The following is a 24,335-nucleotide window of genomic DNA, read 5'->3' as shown; positions in this document are numbered from 1 at the left end:
CAGATTTGATCCCCAATGTAGTCTCACCTTTACCCTGAACTTCTCTGCCACAGCTAGGGCACACCACCACCGTCTAATTGCAAGCATACATGTCCAGCACCCGTCTAACATACTTCTTCACCACAGTACCATAGTTCCTCTTTTGGCACCCCGTTGTATGTTTTTTCTAGATTCACCAAAACACACCACAGCTCACTCTGACCATCTCTCTACACCTTTACCAATCTTAGAGGATAGTCTGTTAATCACAATTTTCTCGTGTTGAATACAACCACACGTCAAACCTGCACTGTCACTCCCACTCCCTCTGACAAACAGTAAATGTTCCTCTCAGCTTCCACCCACCTCTCACACACATGTCTGTCAGCTCTCCTTCCTTCTCATCCTCATTTCTTCCCTCTGTTTTGACACAGAGCTGAGGATGTCCTGGGCTTACGCAGGCCTGCTGGCCCTCCTCACCCTCCTTCCTTTTTTTCCAAGTGAGTACAACACTTCATTTTAGGTTTCTTCTCTTTGACATCTCTTCATACCCTGGGAATGGAAGAGTGATCTGTTGTCCTCTGACTCAGTGTCCTCAGAGGCTGTGGCTAGAAGGAGAGGCAAAGCTAGAGACCCACAAGGTAAATGAATGCATCTGTAAACCCCATCTTTCAGTCGATTCAGGTAAAAAGGAGATGTTATTCCCTGCATGTTTTTTCAGATCCACTGAGGGTCTTCATGAAAGAGGCCGATGCTTCCACCTTCCTCAAATGTCGAAGCAAGCAGGATAAAAAATCTAAGAAGGAGCTTATAAGTGAGTGTTTTCACCGAGCTTTAGCTTTTTCTGTCACACTGATCATTCTTATGGATTAAATTTGAGATTCATTACTTATGTACTCCTTTTTCATAGTTTCATGGCTATGCTGAGTATTTTCCATCTTAAAAAGTAATATTGATGTGTATTGTAGCATCAAAATACTACATTTTATATGAAAAAACATTGACGGTGCCTAAAATAAAATATCCTCTTTCTGATATTCCACTCAAGTAATCAAGCGTGAAAGTGTTTGGGTTTTTTTTTAACAACAAAAGTACACATGGGAACATTTCAATGTTTGATTTAATGAACACGGAACTATATCAAATGGTGCCATCTATATTCTTGAATAAAGTAGTCAACTACAAGAACCTCAGTTGCATTTAGACACTTAAGCAGATACACTTTCTATTATAAGCAGAGTATTCTAAAAGAAAAATGACAACAAATCCAAGTCATTTAGAAAAATGATTTTTGATACACACTTAAGTTACTGGCATCTAAACCACATATCACATGATGCATTTCTTTGTGTGTGTGTGTGTGTGTGTGTGTGTGTGTGTGTGTGTGTGTGTGTGTGTGTGTGTTCTGGATCAATGTGGTCACACAGAGGCAGAAGATTGTGCAAACAGGAGCAGCGAGATGGCACGGACCTCAAACAATTCACACCACATTGACAACTCACGAATAGCATTCCAACAAATAAAACTTGCGTATGATTTTTTTTTTTACAGTTGAGTAAGAGAATAAAACTGTCATGAACAGTTTTCTTCGTGGGAAGGGGAGAAACCATTCCAGGAATCTTAGTTGTGGTTGAAAATGTAGTGAATGAGTGAACTCAGGGGAAAAAACACAGTAGGGAAATAAATCAGGCTTATTTCTAACAGGCATTACCAGCTAATAACATCAACAAATTCAATGCCAATTCTCATTTTGTGGTACAAGTATAAACAGTAACAGTCTCAAAAAGGCATTGGCAGACTGTCATAGGCAGTCTGAACCATTCATTCATTAGCTGTCTAAGATTTGGTACGTATTATTCATACTAATGGTAACAGATCCTTTCACAGCCTTTAGACGACATGTAGCGAGAACTTCAGAGTGAAAACAAGACCGCCGAGAGACCAAGATCATACGTTTGGAAAGCAAAGTGAAAGGAAATAGCGAACGAATGTATATATCCCGTACAACTTCGTGCACGTGATATTTGTGAGATGAACTCCAGAATGGCTTGGTGAAAACTGAGTTTTAGATGGAAGCATGTGATTGGGGGAGCGACCCGAAAGCGAAGGTCTTCTTGTGTCCAAACTTTCTGGTTAGAGGAAAGCTACTTTCCTATTTGAATATATGAGTACATATAAAATACAATAGATTACAATATGTTGATATAAATTCTATTTAATGACAATAAATAAAGAATTATTTGTATCAAAGTTGTTGTAGCATTTAGTGAAGAAGCACTGAGCTCTCAATAAGGCTTTATACAATTTTTGACATCATTTTGTTAATGTGTCAAACTGATATCGTAAGATACACGGTCTTTTATAAAGTAATAATAAGACAGTTAAATAAGCAGGCATAAGAAAACATTTCAGTTTTTAGCCAGTGTCATAACCTTGCACCTTGTGTTCAAACATGCATATTGTTTCATCCAGGTCAGACCGGACATTTCCTTGTTCTTGGAAACAAGCATCGCGGCGAGCGTTTTAAGTTTATCACGTTTGCGGAGACGGCCGGGCCCGACGGACCCGACGACAGACTGAATCCGAGAAATTAGATGTATTTTATGGACTAGAAATACAAATAAGAATATTGGAATCACACGAACGAACCAAAACATTACGATTTAACCTTCACATGACCTTAACTGATGCTTGGTTTTCCATGTAAAACAATTCGACAGTAGATTTTTGGGACAGCTAATACGACTTTGTCGGCTCACTAAAGACAAATGATACTTAAATTACATCAGAGCTGAACACAGGCTGATCCAGGCGGCAGCCAAAAAGAAGAAAGAGTTCCACGAGGAGAAGGGGATCGAGTTCAAGCGTGACATCGGAGAGGACCACGACGGTATGTAAATATCAGCAGTGACTAAGTTTATTTGCCCTCGGACGACTTCTAATTCTCGTCATGTTCTTCCAGAACTGCACAGGAGCACAGAGGATGCTGAGCAGCGGAGGGATCAATCCGCCCCAAGAATACAACCGTCACTTCAACTGAGCTCGGCAGCAGAGGGACATGAATACGACATTGAGAGTGGAAATAGCCAATTTTAAAAGAAATTTCTTCAACATTTAGACAGCATTATACCGGTGCACAGTCATGAACCATCATTATTGGACATTTTATCTCTTTATACCCTCACGTATGTAACATTCAAAATATTTGATTTTCTGAATGTTCGTCCAAATTGATTACCAATTATATTCCATAAATAAAAAATAATTAAAAATCAGAATGTCACAATCTTATTCTTCTGTCACCAATTAAGAGTTGTTGTTTTTTTTATTTTTATAAACAATTAATGGAGAATCTATTTTTTTTAACAACTATATAATCTGAACAGATTTAATCGGAGATGTGAAAAAGTGGCGAATGAATGGTTGTTTGTCTCTGGATGACATAAATAAGAGTGAGCGGTTGAGTGTCTTTGTATGACGGGTGAATGAGTGAGTTAAACATCATATAGAATCTATATGATTGAATAAGAGTCAATGGGTTTATGTCTCTATATGACAGCTGGGATCAAATTCTGCCCCCCCTACCCGTTACCTGAAAGCAGGAATAAGCAATGAATGAAAATGCATAGTATTTAACTGTTTATTTACAATAGTTATTAAATGAATCTAAAAAAACATTTCTGTAATCATATGTAGCACATGCATTTTGGGAAGTTCACATCAACCTCTTTGCTATACTTTGACGTTTCTGAAATCACAGGAAGACAAAAAAAATGCACACCTAGTATTTCAGTAAACCGCATTATTGGGATTGTATTTCCAGTCGATCAATAATCAATTGATTATCTACTGTGGCAGAGCTTTAGCCCTCAATCTGAGCATGCCCATCTATCATTCTGGTGGAGAGATTTAAAAAAAAAAAAAGAAACACACACACACACTTCTGCCAAACTTGGCTGGTATGAAAGCGATGTGAGAGAGCAAAGTGAGTGAAAAGGATGAAAACAGTGACAGTCCATGAAAGGGGAATAAACCTCTTTAACTACAAGTCGGTCATTTACATGAACGCAGACAAAAACATGAATATCGCTTAAATTAGAACAAATGATTCGGTGTGACGATATTCAAACCACCAGTTTGATATGAAGAGGTTTCACCAGAACATTCCATGTCCACGGTGATCAATTAACTTCGAGTCATAACGCTTCCCTGAGAACTGGTCACCCGGCGACGGTACGCCATCGCACTCTTGCCGTAAAGAGGAGAACCTCGCGGTCTCGTAAAGAGCAAATAAACAAATAGCGGGACGTCGGAATGATTTCTCTGTCATTCAGTGCAAGAACGTCATTCGTAATTCAGCATTTCTGCTGGTGACGTTCTGTACATTATAAAAAAAAATAAAATAAAACACGTTCCCGCGGAGCGCGAAACCTCGACCGGCATCCCGGCCACAGCCGAAGCTAACGGTTCCAGCTCTTACATCACATCTACACAATATTAAGCGAACAGGAAACACGTACCGACCTACTGCTTCGGAGTAATAACCCCGTGAGCCGCTGCAGCGAAGAATCACAAGAGCTGACCGTTTAAACGACAAGTTTATATTTCACTCCACTCAACAATCCCTCTTTCGTGACACTCGGGGTCAAACTTGGAGTTCCCTTAAGTGTGACGATTCCCAGGGGGGGGGAGCTACCTTGCAGATGACCAGGATCCAGACTGGGAGTGGCTCCTCCTCTACTCTACTTCCACGTCTGAAAGGTAGCGGTTGAGCCCTTGCGGGGTCACGCCGATCCTAGAGTAAAAGGTAAAGATGCTCCGCCAAATTCCACCCTCAGGTCGCAAAGGACGGCTGGGAGGCAGCGAGATGAGCAAGCTGGGTGAGGGCTTTGAATCGTGAGGCCGGGGGTTTCCGGTTTTAAAGCTCAGTAGTCTCCCAGCTCACCTCCCGCGGAACCTGGCGTCATTTGGTCCCCATGTGTATGACCGTGACGGTCGAGGGCCGAGGCCTCAGCGTCTCCGCAACCACCGATGGTTCCTCCAAGACAGAGGGAGACACGGCGGAGTCTTCATTTTGGCCGCGAAGACCAGACGGCAAAAGAGGACCTGCAGGGGGGGGACAGAGTAATATGGTTAGTTTGTAGACCAGGGGTGGGCAAACTTGACTTTTAAAATTTGACAGACTGGCCGGGTCACTACGAGATATGATACATATAAAAAAAATAAAAAAAAAGGAATTTATTAACTGTACATATCACACTTGTCTGACATTTGCTTTGAAAATAAAACCAGCTTGATTTTGAAGGCTCAGACATTTGCTTGCATTTCATGCACAAACCGTTTTTTCCCTCGTAGCTTCACATCCAGCTCATTCATGTGTGTCAGTATCACACAGATTGGCTGTGTGATTTAGCCTTTACTGTGTCATTCTGCTCAGGAAAATTCTCAAGTAGCTCCAAAAATGAATTAATCTCCTGTTTGCGCTCCCCCATTCATCGATCCAATTATTCAATCATTCACATCAAGTATGGATTCTGTCCCGATCTTCGGCGGGCCGGATTAAAAAGACCGGCGGACCAGATGTGGCCCGCGGGCCGTAGTTTGCCCACCCCTGTTGTAGGCACTTATTTGTACATGAAGAATTTAACTTTGAAATACCACTACTCCGCTCATGGAAAATTGAACTGAGCTGTCTCCATGACAACAAAGCAAACTATCATCTTAGTTTGTTTTCCCACATAATGTAATAGTGCTGCACAAACTGCCTCATCGCGAGATGAAATAATATTCAAATGTTTTCGAATCCTGCTCAACAGGCGCTCGGCAAATTAAAGAGGATCTGATATTTTTAATCAAATAAAAATAACACAACATTTTCTTCTGCTTGTGATTATAGTAGATCTTTTCCTGTTGAATGTCAGAAAATGGTTGTCGGCCTCAACAGTTTATTTTGCCAAGAAACCGCATCATTTCAAGATGCAATGATTGATCAGTGTATAAAACGAAAATCTATGCTTTTTCTATTTTTCTATTTTTTTTCTACGACTGAGCACACTGATTAAATGACCAGTATATTGAAATTAATGAGAGGCAGAGCTCGGTTGGCTACATTCCTCATCCAAAGCGTCACTCACAGTCCTTCAGGGACAGCGCTGTGCAGTCTACAGACTGGCTTTTGGCTGGAATCCGGCTTGAGGGGCCGGACAAGGAGTTGTGAATGTTGCTGCTAAAGCTGGAGCCCAGTTGCAGGCGCCTCATGTGGCGAATTACGGCTGTGGCATTGAAGGCTTGCTACAGTTGCAGAGGAGAAGGAAAAAATTAAGACAGCTGAAAAACCACTAATACGTCTTTCCTATTGATTTTCTTCGCATAACAGCCAATTATAAAACTGAAAATTCAGAAAGACTTGTCTGCTTACCCTCCATTTGCTTTTGGCGAAGTTCTTCCTCATCTGCCTGCTGACCGATTCGTGTATGTTCTTACGCAGAGCAGTATCCCCAGCAATCCTATGAACAAAACAGATAACCGATACAACCTCGCGCAAACACATTTGCACGTTTATCACCTTATGAATTGTACCAAAGTGGATTTTCCCTCTGCTCCTCTCATTTGTGTTTATTTACTATGAACATTTCTCAGATGAGTTGACAGTAGCCTTCATTCACATACAGCGCATCATATCATCTTTTCTCTGCTGGTGCAAGGGCCATTATAAGATACCAGACGGTGTTGACCTACTCGAGACTGGTCTGGATCTGGAACCCTTTTTGGAGGGTTTCGGCCTCATGTTGGAATCAAATGCATACTGACCCGATGTTGTCCCTGCCTCTGACATGGCAACAGAGTCTGGATTTTTAATTGAGACCCTGTAAACATAATCAGGGCCGAAAAGGCCGAAAATTTGGTCTTGATCTGCTTCTGTCCTGGTCTTGACTCAGCCCCGTCAAGTCTTAGTCTTGTCTTGTCAGGGTTAGCGTGGTTCGGACTAAGCCACTATCAGACATGCTGAAACTGACCTCAGCCGAAAGGTGGCTCTGGCTCAGGCCAGGGAAAAAGAAATCCTTAATGCTCATTAAAAAACTTCTATACTCCTCAATGAGCAAGGCACCAGTCTCTTATTGTCAGTCGTTATTTCAGCAGATTTCGCTCTTAGGGTGGACTAAGCTGAGCAGAGGTGAGGGGGCTGCTTGAAGCCATGGCAACAGATGGCAGTGAAATGATATGCTCCTCTTGACAAAGTAGAAGGCCTGACAGTCTGCATCATGCTACATTTTCATCTCAACCTGGTTCCCTGTAGTCACCGATGCTGGGGTACAGGGTTAGGCCGGTTTCTCACCAGGGGTGCTGAAGCGCCTGGTTACATGTGAACCTTTTCTCTGGGTCCTTCTCCATCAGGCAGCTGATGAAGTCTTTGGCTGTGGAAATGGAAGTGAGAAACATCAAGACCGCATCAGGCTGAACATGAGATTTATATGGCATGGAAACTAGACCGAGAGCCAAAGACAGTGTTTTTGTGCAGCTATATGTTTTCACTACAGATGCATTATTTGCTTTAAAAATGCTGGAATAGAAGTACAGAGGGAGCTGCATTGTGCCTTTTGAAGATCTTGAAAAAGACTACCGCAAGATGCCAAAAGAGGAACTATAGTATTGTATGAGGAAGTCTGGAGAGGAGCAGAAGTATGTTTGACTGGCGCAGGACATGTATGAAAGCATTGAGACAGTGGTGATGTGCCTTAGGTGTGACAGAGAAGTTCAAGGTGGAGGTGGTGCAGGACATGTATGCAAGCATTGAGACAGTGGTGGTTTGCCTTAGGTCTGACAGAGAAGTTCAAGGTGGAGGTGGTGCAGGACATGTAGGCAAGCATTGAGACAGTAGTGGTATGCTTTAGGTGTAACTGAGAAGTTCAAGTTGGAGGTTGGTCTACATCTGGGTTCACGATGGAGGTTGGTCTACATCTGGGATCAGCTCTGAGCCCCTCCTTATTTGGGGTAGTGATGGACAGGCCGACAGATGAGGTCAGACAGGAATCTCCATGATGGGGGGGGAGAATGGTTAGCCGCAGCAAGACAGAATATAATGTGTGTGAATGAGAGGGACCCAAGTGGAGGAAATGTATACAAGACAGTGGTGACACCAGCATTGCTGTATGGTGTGAAAAGACATTGGCATTGGGGAAAAGACAGGAGGCAGAGCTGGAGGTAGCAGAGATGAAGATGTTGAGGTTCTCTTTGGGAGAATGAATCAGAAATGAGTCCAAGGGGACAGTACATATTAGATGTATCTGAGATTAAGTCAGAGAGACCAGAGTGAGATGGTTTGGACATATACAGAAGAGGGATAGTGAATATCTGGGTAGAAGGACACTGTGTTTGGAACTAACTAGCAGTCAGGAGGTCTAGAGGATGACAAGCATTTTTAAATGGAGAGGGAGGACATGAAGGTGTGAGAGAAGAGGACCCAGAGAATAGGGTTAATTGTTGACCCCTGAAGACAGCAGCTGAAAGAAAAAGAAGATTCTAGATTTATGTGTGGGGGAGGCTTGTGTCCTGAAGAAGAATCCACTTTCGGCACATGTCATCATTTATTCCTCAAACCTTGAGAATAAGTTACAAGTGGTTGGCTTTGATTAAAGATGCCATTGATTGGGAAATGGATAAATATTTATCCTTCATTTCTGGCAAGATGATATCACAGCAGTAATGAAATGAAACAGATGGCTTTTCTTTCAAATAGATGAAAAATATATGACGGCAGTGAGAAGATGCCACTTTGAAAGGCGGCGTAAGGTGTCATAACCTACGCGAGTATTCAATTTACATTGGCATCGATGATATGTCTGGTTTCATTGTTTTGTAGCGAGTTAACACTAATGTAAAAATGTGAAAAGTAAAACTTAAACAGGCTCGGGGTGTTTCTTTTTTTGTTGTTTATTTTTTTTCCCAGAAACAGCTGTTAGCACACACACACACACACACACACACACACACACACACACACACACACACACACACACACACACACACGGAGTCAAAGCTCACCGGAGTCTGATATATCATCCCAGTACGGCGCGTCAAACTCATAGTCGGCCTTGAGAATCTGCTCAAAGAGCTTGGAGTCATTCTCATCGTAGAAAGGAGGGTAACCGCAGAGCCTGAGAAGATACACCATGAGAACAGTCCATGTGACTACCATCATCCCACTGCTGTTAAAAACTTCCACACCATGTAAAAGGATTTGGTGTAGCTTAATCTAATCCCCTGGTGCTTTGCATGGTTTATATAGCATGCAAAAAAGGCCTAGTTCAGACAGATTATACGGTACTTTAATATGAACAGGTGGAAAAAAGAAGAGAGAAAAGGGATAAACTCTCCATTTTGATATTATCCTCGAAAATGTCATGTGAATATCTTTAATCTGCGCTGCATATTTCAACGCATCCTCATCGCAAGCAGCCATGTAAAAATATAGGAGTTCTTCCTCTGGATTATCAGACCCCTAACCAAAGCATCAAAACATTTTTTAATTTGGGGAGGAATTTAGTCCTTTGTGCGATAGAAACAGAGAAATCTTCAAATAAATGTATTAATGTAGCCTCCATATTCACTATATTCTATTGATGATACAATTATTTATCTTTGTAACAGTTTTTTTTTTCATCAGGTTCACATCATTATATGGTGTCACCGGAAACTTTTCAGGAAGACTTTTCCAGTATTTACCGCTATAAATATAAATTGATTAACCCTTTTATTGTGCATGCCCATTTTTGGGTACAGCTTTTCCACAGTTGAATTAAACAGGTTTTATGCTGATGCATCTATTGTATTGTACATTGATTTAAACCCTGCTTGGAGATCCCTGAGAGATCAATGAAGTATTCTGATTCCTGCACAACATTATTCTGCAGTCCTTTCTTCTGGAACTACACTATCCAAGTTCCCCTGCCTACATTAGACGCCAAGTACCTTCACTGTAAAGATGTACATCTGAAAAAAGATAGTTTCAATTGTTTGAAATATAACAATGTCAGCGTAATTTGGACTCAACCTCGGCAAATTTGTTAGTCCTGGAAGACAACCCTTGTCCATTCCTTTACAGAATCACAACATAATAAAGACAACGTGCAGACAATGCGGCGATGTTAGCATTGCGTAATCCCACCAATAACACTGTTACAATTAAAGGTCAGTGCAGTGTGCACGCTTTCGATTTGACGGTTTAACAAAATGTAAAAAACACATTGCTATTGCACTCATTCTTTGTGGAAAAGGAAAACATCCAAGAGGTTTTCACCTGAAACTTTTTCTACATGTTCAGTCTGATTGGTTACGTGAACTCTTTGCAGGTTCTTTTATGTAACTGGGTTGCCACTAATCTTGCATGACACTTTTCTCAGTCAGGTGGTTAAGAGGTTTTAGGCTAATTGAGGCTCTGTGGTGATTCCCGACCTGAACAAGACTCTAATGCTAAGATGCCAAGAAAGCAACCTATGCGAGACATAGAAAAATAAAAACACAGATGAATTACTATATTTACATCCAAATTCAGTACTCACAGAATATAAGCGATGACTCCAATGGACCAGCAGTCTACAGCTTTGCTGTAAGGCTTTTGAGCTAAAACCTCGGGCGCTGGAATAATAAAATGATCGGAGAAAATTATATTTATATAGTCACACATTGCCTGTTTTGGGTAACTCTGCATAAAAGCTGGAGATGAATGTAAGTGCTTGGTGTCTTGCATGGGACAGATGGCAAAGACTAACCTGTAGCTATTTACAGATTAGATTAAGCCACGCCGGAGGCCAACTAGAGCACAAAATTATCTCTGAGTTGATGTTCAATCTGAGAGCCCGCTTACCAACATATCCTGGAGTCCCACATGCAGTGGCCATCACGTCTCCTGTCCCTTCCATTTTTGACAGCCCAAAGTCACTGATCATGATCTTTGACTCATCGTGTGGACTGTAGTACAGCAGGTTCTCGGGCTGAGAGGAGGACAAAAGCGTCAGAAGCTTTTTTCATCTGTTCTTCTGCAACTGATGATTAATTCGACTGAGATTTCAGGAAAAGGGGGAAAAAAATCTCTTGGAATTGTTGCTTGAAGTGGGTGGAGTTTTCACGTCAAAAGCATCAGGAAAAGACCTTTAACCTCTTTGGATGATCTTCTCTGAATGCTCATGAAATATTACTTGGCTTGATAGTAACTCTTCAGACAAATAGTTAGCCATCAGATGAACGGCAGACGAACAGTACGTCCTCAATTGAAGAGTAAATCGTAGAGTTAGTAGCAGTTGAACAATAAGTCTTCAGGTGAGTAGTATATCATCAGATGAACACCAAACAAATAGCAAGTCTTCAGGGGAATAGCAGATGAAAAGTCATCAGGGTGATAGTAACTTCTCAGGCGAATCGTAAGTCCTCAGATGAAAAGTATTTTGCGAGGTATTAAGTAACTCATCTGGTGATTAGTAAGTATTCAGACAGATAGCAGATGTATATTAAGTCATAAGGTGAATTGCAGACAAATGGGAAGTTCTCGGCTGACAGGTAACTCCTCAAGTCATCCTCAGGTAAATTGTTGGCCCGCGGGTGAATAGTAACTGATCAGGGGAATAGTAACTCATCATGTGAATGATAAGTGTTCGGTGAATAACAGACAAATATTAAGTCCTCGGGTGAATAATGACTGTTCAGACCGATAATAAGTCCTCAGATGAATCGTAAATCTTCTGGTGAATCGTAAGTCCTGAAGTGCATAGCGAGTCATCAGGTGATATAATTATATTTTATACATATTAAGTCGTCTGCCAAGAATGCAGTAGAAAATGTATGTACCTTGAGGTCCCTGTGGACGATGCCCATGGAGTGCAGGTAATTAACCGCGTCTAAAACTTGTCGAATCAGTCGACTGGCGTCCATCTCTGTGTAGAAGCCCTTTTCTACAATGCGGTCAAACAGTTCACCTCCAGACACCCTGTAGACATGCATTAAAATGAGAAGACATAGTTATCTGCGGTCAAGCGCCCTGATCTCCCTTGAACCCTTGAACACTTTCAGTCTCTGAACATGCAACTTGGCTCTACCCAATCTTTTCTGGTGTTTAAGGTGGGTTTATTTTTTTAAATTGGTCAAACACATACCTTTTAATTAAATCCCATTCTCAGTTTGAATACTAACCCTACATGGTAACCACTACCACCCCACAACCAGTAGGTTTGACTTCAACGGTACCTTTTCTGTGTGAAGTTTGAAGTGGGTTCACCAAAGACTCCAAAGGGAGTTTAAGTGTGAATTAAATTTTGACTTGTAAGCCTCGACCCTATGATCAACCAATCCAGCTGGAACCCTCCTATCACCCAATGTCTGCTGAGATAGACTCCAGCCCCACCTTGACCACATCTGCAGGATAAGCGGTATAGATAACGACAGAATACTTGCTACCACGACATTCAAACATGACCATTAAGCCAAATCCCCTCCTTACAGCCAGTACAAGGTGGCTGACACCTGACTGATCTGTGGTCATGGTGTGAAGATGCCTCCTGACCAGGTAAGCCAGTGATCTACAGCGGTGAGGCACCAAGTCTCTGCTTTATGATGAACTTTCCGCCGACTACAATGCGTGTACAATTATTAGGAGAGTTGTATTTTTGAGGATTCATTTTGTCATTGTACAACTACAGCGCTCTTGGTCAATCTAAAATGTTAACAAACCCTCAAACCTGAACATTTCAATTCATAAAACTGAAGCTTTGGCTTTCTTGAGAGGATATCAATATGAACACCATTATTGGGCAACTATTAGCGTGCAGAATTATAATGGAACTTAATGAAAAACAAAGATTTTCCCATCTCACTTGTGTATTTTTTGGCTGTTAAAGTGAGAATGATAAACAAACTCAAAATTTACAAATAAACATTTTAAAAAAAATGAAAAAAAAAAACAAAAAAAAACCTCAGTGACCAATATAGCCACCCTTCTTTTCATGTTTTGAGTCAGTTTCTTGATCTAGTCAGAATCAACTTTTTGTGCAGCCGCAACCACAGCCTCCCAGACACTGTTCAGAGAGGTGTACCGCTTACCTTCACTGTAAAGTTCCTGCTTACAAAGGGCTCAAAAGTTCCCAATAGGGTTTAAGTCAGGTGAAGAAGGGGGCCGTGTCATTAGTTTTTAATCTTTTAGGCCTTTAATGGCCTTGAAGCCACGCAGTGGACTACGTTGATGCATGTGATGGAGTGTTGTCTTGCATAAAAAAAATCAAAGTCTTCTTGAAAGATGCAGACTTTTTCCTGTACCACTGCTTGAAGAAAGTGTCTTCTAAAAATTGGCTAAAAAATAGGCCTGAGAGTTGATTTTGAGCCCATTTTAAACCCGAAAAAGGTCCAACTAGCTTATCTTTATTCACACCTGCCCATACCAGTACCCCACCTCCACCTTGCTAGCGTTTGAGTGGAAGTGGAGCTCAGTGTCCGTTACTGATCCAACCACGGGCCCGTCCATCTGCTCCGTCTAGAGTCACTCTCATCTCATCAGTCTGCAAAACCTTTGAAAAATCTGTCTTCAGATATTTCTTGGGCCATTCTTGACGTTTCAACCTATGCGGCTCGTTCAGAGGTGGTCAGGTTTCAGCCTATCTTACCTTGACCACGGCTCTGAGAACTGAACACCTCGTACTTCTTGACACTCCAGGTAGGTTGCAGTTGTTGAATATGGCAGCGCTGGAGGATAATGGCTTCCTGGTAGCTTCATGTTTGATTCTTCTCAAATCTTTGACAGTTAATTTGCATCATTTCTTCTCGACACATTTCTTGCGACCTTGTTGACTATTTGCAACAAAATGTTTGGTGGTTCTGTGATCACCCCCCAATTTCTTAGATATTTTTGACTTTTCAGAGTCAGTTAAATGTCTTTTTTCGCCCATTTTTCCTGAGGAGAAGAATCTGCCTAATAATTATGCACATCTTGATATAGGGTGTTGATCTCCTTAGGCCAAACCCTCGCTAATTACACACATACACATCACCTGCTATGCATTAAACCCAATAAGCATTCAAGTTTATACAGCTTGGAGTTGGTAATTATGGATAAAATGATGATATGGTCAAAATAATCCAATGCCTAATAATTGTGCAAACAGTGTAGCATCCCAGCACAGGAAGTGGCATATTCTGTGCTAGCATCAGGCACATCTCAGCCTTTTCTGTCAGGATCAGGTGTGACTGCGAAGCCATCTCATCCAGGATTAATCTCACGGTAAGACATCTCTGCAAGTCTTGGTTTGCATGGTGTCTGCTGTATCCTACAGGGTGGATATGCTATAAACCCACACTGAAGCAGAGTGATGTGATTTTGTGGAACTTTATCCATCCCGAGAGGTATTGAGATGCACAATTTCAATTTCCTCTGGGATCAATAACGTATTTCTGATTCTGAAAGATCCTTGTAAGTCCCTGCTGTTCAATGGATTCTCTTTTGCCAGAATCTTTGATTGTTGAGATGAGGTCAGACTGCACTGTAAGGGGAGCATACAGTATATAAAACAGATGAGGAAGCGACAAATTGATTCTGCAATTCTGTTGCAGACTTCTTCAACACGGGGGATGAAGCACAGACATAATGGTTAATTATGAGAATATCCGAAGGAGCTAAGCTGCACTGCATCACATTTGGCCCTCTCATCTTCTGTGTGTGATCCCACCCCTGCAGCCAAAAATGCATGCAGCACCTTTCAGTGTTTGCAGCATTTTTTTTTGCTATTTTATCAATCACGGCAGTCACACCAGTACCTTACAAATTTGATTTGTGAGAATTTTTTTCTGAAACGTTTCCCAAAACCTGCCACCTGGATCAAATTGTATGCCTGAAACCAACATGAATACATTCTATGTGTATAATTTAGTTCGCTGGTTGTAAAACAATAGCACGAATCTAAATATTTCACTCATTGTGTGCTATGCTACTGCTACTTTCATGGTAAGAGCGCAGTTAGGCACTTGCAGAGTTCGGATGGTATCAGGAATCAGCGAAAGCACATTTTCTCGTGTGGTGTTTGAGTCTGACGGCTATATTTGGGTTGTAAAAACCATGAACTACGTGGTGAAGATAAGCACTTCTGGATACCTAGATGTGAAATACGATCACTCTTGGAGGTGGATTGAAACAAATGTACTCTTTTGGGACACTACGCGTACTTATCTAACCATTAAAAAGGCGCATTTTCAAATTCTGGGCTACGTGAAAGACTACGTTAAGAAAAGAATGACACACAAACAAAATGCACTTACAGCTGCATGATGAGGTACAGGTGGTTCGGGCTCTCGTAGATGTCCTCCAATGCCACAATATTCTCATGTTTTATTCTGAGGAGAGAGAACAGACAATGGGATTTTCGTAGCACAGAGAAAAACCGGTCCCTTTGTTGTAAAAATGAAAACAATGAATCCACTTTTGTTTCCTGTAACAGTATCTTGATTATATTAACATAACAGGAAGTATGACTCCCAAAAAAGGCTGGATGAAGGATCAGGGAGATACTAAGAGGATTCCATTATGTCAAGAAGGGGTAACCCCTGTCTGCAGCAACACCTGAGAAATGCAATAGAGGGAAACAAGACGCAGGACGTCTGTGTCCAAGCAACCAAACGGAGGATGATTTCAGAGCATGTTCACAAGGGAAATGTTACTGCAGATTAGTAATCATCTCCTGCTCCCCGGTGAAAGGAGGAAGCGGGACCCTTCTGCAACCCCTTGCTTGTTCGAGCACTACAAATCAGCTCTAATCAATCCAGGGCATTCAAGAAAAAGGGCAGACCTCACTATGGCGGTTATATCCCAAATTTGACAATTCGTACCAAAACGATCTGGACCGACTAATTGCACACCCGAGTTGATATAGACGATTTTTTTTTTTTTTTTTTTTTTTTTTACAAAGTGGTGCACATTCACTTTTAGGGATGTTGTAGTGGAAGTGCAAGCATTAGGATTAGGACAGGGTTGAGAAAACAGAGACAAAAAGAAGCATGGGGATAATGGACGGCAACTGTAACCAGGCAACTACACCCAACAGCTGGCACGCTCGCATCAAGAGCGACCGATAACTGAGCTTTCTGGGGAATGACCATCAGGCTAGAGAGGAGCAAAGCAATCCTGCCTTCGCTTGCGGGCGATTGCGTAAGACACAAAATGGTGAAAAAGAGCGATAAGTGAAATCATGTTAGAACATAAATACGAGGAAGGTGAAGCAAGTCGGTCCTCGTTTAGAGACGCCAAACTCTTGCCTTGCTTCGCCCTGCTAGCACTTACTTTCTCAGCACAGCGATTTCATTTTCAATGCTCATCTCCTTTCCCTTCAGTGCCTTCTTTGGGATACACTTGATGGCCACCATCTTTCCCGAGGCCTTCTCCCGAGCCATCACCACCTCCGAGAACGCGCCTCTGCAAGACAAACAGCACAATGGACACGTTGGAGCCTGTTGCTTGTGCACTCGGGGATTATTATCGCAGAATATTGTATATTAACACGTGTACTTGTGTAGATTCAATACATTGCTGAAAGAAACGGCGAGATCTTACACGTCCATGTTGTCCCATGTATATTTTCACTTCGTAAACATTTGTAAGAGAAAAATATTAAAAGGGCTCCTTCCAGAATCATAAAGTGTATTCATTTTGGCACTAGAAGGCCATTGCAGTCAGCAATGAAAGCCTGTACAATGCGAAAAATCACATTTGAATATGTGAGTTTATAAACAGGAATTAAGGTATCACAGGTGCTTTCAGGCCAGACCTTATAGAATACTCTGCAGGAAAGGGAATGATGTCAAAAGTGGAAGCACAAGAGATGAGAATTGGGCTGGCGGATGTCAGCTTATACGGAATAAACTTGGCAAAAGGGGCTGAGCTGAGATTGGTTAAAGGCTTTGCTAGGTCTTCTAAAAAGTCAATTAAAAAACTCCAAGAGATAAGTTTTGAGATGCTGTCGGGAGTTACTGGAGCGGTGGATCTGAGATTTCTGTTTTCCATGTAGGACACAACTGGTGTTTAACTGCATTGATACGTGTGACTGGCATATTTTAAGAAATATTTGAAAAAAATGCACAAAATGCCCTTTATAGACATATTGCGATGAAAAAAAACATACTTAAATTGCAAATAATGTTTGCTCCTTTTCCAGCACGCCGCATCAGCTCCCTTATTTTCATCAAACGGTGTCGGTAGACGAAGAAAATCTACTGCGAGGTCATTCTGAGTACTTGAAACGACAAAAGAGATGAACGCCAAAGGCTTCGTGATGGCCTGGGAGTGTAAAGACTCGAAACTAGGCGGTACTAACCGCACTGCGTCTAACAGCGCCCATCCGATCCGCACTAATCCTTTGCACAGTCAACCTACGGGGCGTTGGTCACTCAAAATCACCGCATACAAACACTAGCTATGCACAAAATACACTACCTGCTCACAGTGCGTGGCCCCGGGTATGATGAGTAGGAACACACCACGAGCAAACAGCACAGCCCCCCCTCCCTCAATGACTTTGACCTTCTTTTGTCACATGACATTGGACGGTGTGTAAACTCAACAGCTTGAGCGGCCGAGGGAGCCGATGCAATTCTTCGCCACGGCGCTATCTTTCAGAGCAGCTGTTGCCGTGGGGACAAAAACCTTCATTTCTATTCAGTGCATGCAACCTGTTTCCACAGCTGTGTGGCCACCGGCGGGTGTACGACATTCCACCACCAACAGCTCTCTGACTTTGTGGTGCAACTCTTGCAGACTTCGAAGAGCACAGTTTCTGCACGGAGGCGAACGCACGAGTGTAAAAACCACAGGAACTCTGTCACTCAGTCATCACACCGCCATCTTCTCATCTGTCGTATGCGTGTCGTGACACATTTAGCGAGAAGGACACCCTTTCAACCTGAACTTTCTCTGTTTGATTATTACTATTTATTTTCATAGAACACTGGCTTTCCTTAATCAAAATGCCTGCAAACGTATCTCTATGCAGGAAAGAGTAGGATTGTTCAGTCTACTGTGAGCAATGAATTTTTGATCTTGTGTGTAACATCTTGAAATCTGTGACAGACGGGTTGCCATCCTATTTAGGTTGTAAATTAATTCAGAATTGACCAATTTTTTTTTGTCATTTGTGGAAAGTTGCTGAGTTCAACTTGCGAGGCCGATGTTTGAAAGTCAACAGAGTTAGTGACCAAAAAGCAAAATTAAGGGGATGACTTTGAATCAGCGCTCTCGGTTAGCGTTTTGAAAACACATGCACAACTGAAAGAGAGGAGGAACAAGCCGAGTCCGGTTGCCTCGATAACGTTTGACGATGGTCACACTTCACAAATACGTCATGATTGCAGAGTCTGCTCTGCTCCCGAGACACATCCTGATAAGGATCAGCTATCCATGCTAAATGAGTAGCCCTGCCCTTCTTCGCACCGTCCAAAAGATCTCTTTTCCTTCAATGGGACATTGTAAGCCATGCATCAGTGTGCGGAGGTGCAAGGAACAACGTGTCTTGCAACGAGTCGAGATTACCGAACTGTACTTCCAAAGCTCCGGTGTCCCATCCTGCTCGGCACATATTAGCCCATACGCACCAAAACATATGTCGTCGGAGAAGGTCTGCAGAAAACCAAATATAACCCTGGGAGTGTAAAACACCCAACGCATTTTGAATGCTTGCAATTCCCGAATCAGTCGGACCCAAAGAATTTCCGTGGACTTAATGACAGCCTAAACCAGGTCCATAGTGCAATCTGCATGCAATTATGACATCATAAAAGAAAACCTAGTCACCCAGGTCAAAGTGCTGACTGATGAATTTGCTTCATTTATTGCTAATTTTCATTCGTTCATTCATTCATTATCAGTTTATTCTGCAGGGATGCTGGAAGCTATCCCAACAATCATTAGCCAAATATTCAAATCTTTCTAATTCACCACTTTTGGATTGAAGAGAGGAAACCCACGCAGGAACATGCAAACTGCACGCAGAAAAGCCCTCTTAGGAATCATGCCAGTCCTTCTTGCTGTGATCGTGCAAAATGAAAGGCTAAGACGGGATTTTAATCGGTGAAAAAAGGATAAGAATGAGTCATTCGTGGCGACGATGACCTTATCAGACACTGCACAACTTTGGTAAAAACTAATCTCAGAAAACGGTATTCAGGATCTAACATAATGAAACACTCAGGAGGGATTTAACGGAGAAGCATAATTGTTACCAGTTTTAATAGAAGAGTGTTATCAGTCTGAGTGAAGTAGAGCCCAACACATTTACTCTGATTAATGAAAACAGATTAGATGAATGTGTGAAGTGAAAGTGTGTATTCCACACCGCAGCGTTATAACTGGTTCCACCATTACTCTGTTTTCTCTCATGGAGTCGGTTATGTGTCCAGGACTTCTTCTAAAGGCCGATGCTACTTGATATAATCTTTATCCATGACAAGGGAGTAGTTGTGCAAACCTAAATCTTGCACATTTGTCCCTTAATCGCTGCCAAAGTGGATTATTAATCCAGTTTTAAAAAGATTTTGATTGAGATGAATTTGTTGACAAATAATGGATTTTTAAGCTTATATCTGGGAGTAAAACATCAGGAAGATGTTAACCAGCTGATATTCGAGGCAGCCATAAAGTGAAGTTATACTGTGAAAATTATGTCTGTCGCATCATTTGTCAATAAGACGGACAATTTTCAGCAAATACACACCTGACAAACATTTCCTTTAAGAACTTGATATCAAGATGTAATGTTGGAAGTGTTTCTTTATTGTTTGTTTTTTTTTTTTGATTGCATGAGTATCAACTTGAGCCGTCAACATCTCAGTTCAAGGCTGGTTCTGCCAACAATTGGAAATACAGCAAACTGATTACGTTATTACAGCCTGTTGATCTGGAAAATGTTTTTTTTTTCCACGTCCAAAAAAATTCCACAATGGAAAACATGGAACCTCAACCTGATTTAATGATGTAATTAAGATTTTAAGCTTATAAAGTTTGAGCGACCGGTTTGTTAAAATTGGGATCAAATTCTAAACTAAGAAATGAATAGATTTTTTTTGTTTTTAAGTCAGTGCGCAGGCCATTCGGTTGATTCACTTTCAGGCAAACATTCAAACACAGCATCCCGTTTAGCGATTTCCCCTGGGATAGTTTACACCCGAGTGTCATCCGGTTACTTAACTTGCTTCGAGCGAGTATGAGCTGCTTAGTGGTCTGAAATTAGTCTCAAGGCAAGTGGTCAGTCAGGGGGGCTGGCTACCGTTCCAAAGAATTCATTGGTTTACAGAAGCTTACGTGGTCAAAGTAGCACAACAGAAATCCTGCAAACATGATCCTCTACATTTTTTCTTTTTTTGGCTTGCTATCTTCTGCCTGCCTTTCTATTTATATTTATATTAATATTTATTTCTTTTCTTTTTTTTTTACATTAAAACTGTTACACCGCTCGGACAAAGGAATTTACCCTATGGGGATCAATAAAGTTTATCTTATCTTATCTTATCTTATATGCGACCGGTCATAAACGTAAGACGGAAAATGGCCTCCGATAACTTTGGGAACTAAAAACGGTTTCACTAAAATTTTTATATTGTTCACATCTTAGGACTATATCTATTTCTAGTGTGTAGAACTTTTTTTTTTAAAAAGTCACATTATACAGTCATATGCAGTTGGCGCTTTAACCTTAATAATTAAGCGGGGGAGATGCTAAGGTGCTTCCACTTCTTGCTTTGCACACATTCTTATCTCATTTTCCAGAGCTGGTGTATTCATTGATGTGTTTGTCCTCAGTTTACAATATTGGCTCTTTCCTGATCAAACTAATGGCATGCTTTTTTTTGAGAAGGCACACAGTCTGCTTGCACTGGGGGTATCATTGGTGACACATACCTCCGCGGGTTTTGTCTGTCTTTTAATTCCTGAAGAACCGATGTCCTGCAGTCTGCAAGCAGCTTCTTAAGCCTGGAACAACTATTTGTTTTTTTTTTTCAAAATCAATGGTCTTTTTGTTGTTGCTTGGAAAGCCTTCAATCAGAATTTAAACAATAAACTTGGTGGGTTTCCATAGTGTGCGGTTGGGATGGAAGCAGTGGACAAACATTTAAGGCCATTACACAAAATAGCCCTATTATTACTGCGAGTGAACAGCCTGACACCAAGATTTTCAGTGATGCAAAAAGGTTTCTCCTTACTTATACGTATGACAGCAGAAATCAAAGAAAGCTTAAATCTTGTTGAACATAATCAATTTTAACAACTATGCATTATCCATCTAACCCTAATGCACTGTATCTGACTGCCTCATGAACACATAAATGCAAATATTAAATACCAAACAATGTGGCAGCATGGAGTCACTCCCTGTGAAGGCTTTTTTTTTTGAAACTGCTATAACAACATGTTACCGAAGCAGGTTTGGATTGCATTCTAACATCTTTGCAAATTGCCAGTTGTTGGGCTCAAACTAGAAGTAAGAGCACATTCACACACACACACACACACACACACACACACACACACACACACACACACACTCACACACACGCAGACACACACAAAAAGTGATCCTTGGAGCGTAGTTGTCGGGGGCTTTATGCACCTGGAAGGGTCACCTTAGGTAAACCTGTCCTGGATGAAGGTTCAGACGAGGTGGATCTAGGGATTTGCAATGTCACCCCTCTGTAAGAGAAGGGACCTGAGCTCTTGCTCGAGGCCGAGAAAAGAGATAGAAAGAGCTTCAACTCCCACCTCCAGCAGAACTTTGACCACATCCCACATCCCGGGGAAGGCGGGAGGACATTAAGTCCGGGTAGGCCATGTTCCGTGCCTCCATCATTGAGGTGACACAGACTCGTGACCAGAAGGTGGTGACCCCCGGATCTGTTGGAAGCGGCGGTAAAGAGGAATGCTGTCAAGCTGGGAAGGGAGTCAAGTCTGGCCTTTCTGGCCTGTGAGGCTCTGGAGGCAGCTGACATTTACCGGCAGGTTGAGCCAAACGCGGCTTCGGTGGTCCCCAAGGTTAAAGTCAGGCGTGGGAGGGGTTCAGTGAGAACAACTCTTGAATGGCTTTGCGCATCCAGTGACTCAAGAGAGGGAAGAAGTGCACTGTGAACAGAGCAGAGTCTGCCTCTAGATTGGTCAACCAGGAAGGCGGTCCCCTACTTTAAGAAGGGGAATCTGTGGATGTATACCGGGGATCACACTCCTCAGCCTCCATGGAAAAGTCTATTCAGGGTTCCCGGAGAGGAGGGACTGTTACATAGTTGACTCGGATTCAGCAGGAGCAGTTTGTCTTCCATCCTGGTAGCTGCTCACATTTACTCAGAAACCTTGGGCAAATCAAAAGTGCCACCGGGTACGAACCTCTGACCGATACATAGACCAACTGAAAAAGTGTGGTTTGGGAGTCTCCGGGTCCCACGAAACCGCTTAGCTGTCCACAGACAGAACCACAAGCAGATGATATAAACTTCACCACACCAAATTAAGTGCCATCCGGACGAAAACAATGTCCAGAAGACATTCCTAGTGCTTCTTGTTGGCAGTTCGGAGCAAAAAAAAAAACAAAACGGAAGATGTACATATTTTCACCTTGGAGATATGCCTCCTTCCTTAGCTCATGCTTTCCCCGAATCCCTTAGATTACAAATATCAACAAATGAAATTCCTCTCAGCCAAGCACGAATGGGTGTGATGGTACAACAAGGTAGGAAATTATGAAGGGATTCATGTGCAGGCAGCTCTGTACTGCATTTAGCATCCGACTAAACTTCTCTTGTCATGTGAGACGGGGCCGACCCTGGCCATGATGGTTTGTTTAAGCTGAGGGGGGAAACACTGCCCATTTGGGGTCTTAAAAACACAACTTATTCTCAGAAGAACGGGCATAAAGTCAAGCGGAGCTGAGCCAAAGTTACCTCTGGGATTTGCTCAGTGGGATAAAAATAGCTAAAGGGGCGCTTCGATGAAATAAAAGACACGACGCGGATTGAGCATCATCTGAAGGGTGTCCCTCAAACACCAAGTCTCAACAGATGGCGGTTCAAATTTGGCCACCGAGCTACCTTCATTCAGCGAAGAGCCTCGTGGTTGCAGAGCAGAATTAATGCATGCAGCAGAAGTCTTCACGTTACATCATGTCTGATGTTGGTGATTATTCAATAAAACAGCCAAGCGAAGAGCATCTGGGGCCCGGATTCCACCTCACATCATCTCATGAAGACCGGTTCCAACTCCAGACAGAGGTTGGTCTCTCAGAAAAGGAGCGGCTCTGTCGGACATTCAACAGCTGTCAGCAGCTGCAGAGAAACATCACAACTGCATCGTGTCCTCTATTTCTCCCCACATTCCCAGGAAAAGAAGATGTTCTACTCACGTCCCGAGGACCTCCTTGAAGTCAAATATCTTCTTCATGTCATCGACGTGCTTTTTCAGGGATGCGTCGCTGGACTCGCCGTTTTCTCTAGCCATTGCGCACCAGCGTGTGTGTATGTGTGTGTGTGTGTGTGTGTGTGTGTGTGTGTGTGTGTGTGTGTGTGTGTGTGTGTGTGTGTGTGTGCTGATCGAAGATCGTCTCCCGTCAAGCGTGGGAAAAGCTAGGAAAGAAAAGTGGACTACTGCGTGTCCACAACCCACGCAGGAGGAGACGCGGGGAGCCGAGGGCGGGGGTCATGTCGAGCCGGATGGCGTGGGGGGGGGGGGGGTCCCTGCAGGGAAGCTGTCAATCAATCCCTCCAAGGAAGCCGATCCGCGGCTCTCCCTCGCTGGACTCCTTCTGGAGGACGATCCGCTGCTTGCTGGACTCCAGACGCCCGCCCTCCGCTTGGAGGAGGAGGAAGAGGAGGAGGAAGAGGAGGAGGAAGAGAATGCTGCTCCGCCTCTTCGAAGCAACGATCGGAGTCTTCGCATTGCACCAAACCACCGGCCGGGTAGAAACTCTTGCCGCCTCCCAGCTTCTCAAGGGAACCGGTCCCCGTTGGTTGTTTGTCAAGTTCCCTCAAGTTCTCCCCCGTTGGATGGAAAGTAACGACCGCGCTTCGGTTTAATGTATCTTTTTTCCTCGCTGAAATAACAAGAACGCACCAATGTGAGATTACTTTGTGATGTTTGCAGACGACAATGTGGTCTTCCGTGACAGCAGGGAACGGGTGTAGCATCCGGTAGGGGGTGAAGAGGTGTGCGGGAACCGAGGAGAAGCGGTGAAGGTGGAGGGGGTTTAACTGCGGAGGGTCAACAGTCCAGAACAGCGGGGAGGGTGGAGGAAAATAGGAGAAAGCATGTCGGGCTGGGTGGAGGAAAGTCAGGGGTGAAAAAAGGCCATGTTGAGGAAAAA

The 24,335-nt window shown here is 42.7% G+C and overlaps 1 protein-coding gene across 1 annotated transcript; it reads right to left on the bottom strand.

Moving 5' to 3' along the window:
- Nucleotides 1-1,082: 1,082 nt before the first annotated feature.
- Nucleotides 1,083-23,693, bottom strand: camk1db (calcium/calmodulin-dependent protein kinase 1Db). The gene is made up of 11 exons (XM_086149515.1): nt 23,379-23,693; nt 16,289-16,420; nt 15,271-15,345; nt 11,821-11,959; nt 10,844-10,970; nt 10,539-10,614; nt 9,022-9,134; nt 7,316-7,394; nt 6,398-6,485; nt 6,114-6,270; nt 1,083-5,085 (listed from the first exon to the last, which is right to left on the bottom strand). Exons 1-11 carry the CDS (start codon nt 23,471-23,473, stop codon nt 4,943-4,945), a joined length of 1,224 nt encoding a protein of 407 aa, XP_086005641.1. The 5' UTR covers nt 23,474-23,693; the 3' UTR covers nt 1,083-4,942.
- Between the last annotated feature and the right edge of the window lie 642 nt (nt 23,694-24,335).

Source organism: Fistularia commersonii, chromosome 7 (assembly GCF_037954325.1).
Source record: "Fistularia commersonii isolate RoL2024-O1a breed Wild chromosome 7, RoL_Fcom_v1.0, whole genome shotgun sequence".
NCBI classification, from domain to species: Eukaryota; Metazoa; Chordata; class Actinopteri; order Syngnathiformes; family Fistulariidae; genus Fistularia; species Fistularia commersonii.
This window is presented reverse-complemented; position numbering and strand designations above follow the sequence as displayed.

Bases quoted from the DNA above. Each gene is read 5' to 3' on its own strand.
- camk1db (XM_086149515.1), bottom strand. From the start codon at position 23,473: ATGGCTAGAGAAAACGGCGAGTCCAGCGACGCATCCCTGAAAAAGCAC. The intron at 6,486-7,315 runs GTGAGAAACCGG...TTTTGTTCATAG, and splicing joins CAGGCGCTTCAGCACCCCTG to GATTGCTGGGGATACTGCTC. The intron at 6,271-6,397 runs GTAAGCAGACAA...CTGCAACTGTAG, and splicing joins TCGCCAAAAGCAAATGGAGG to CAAGCCTTCAATGCCACAGC.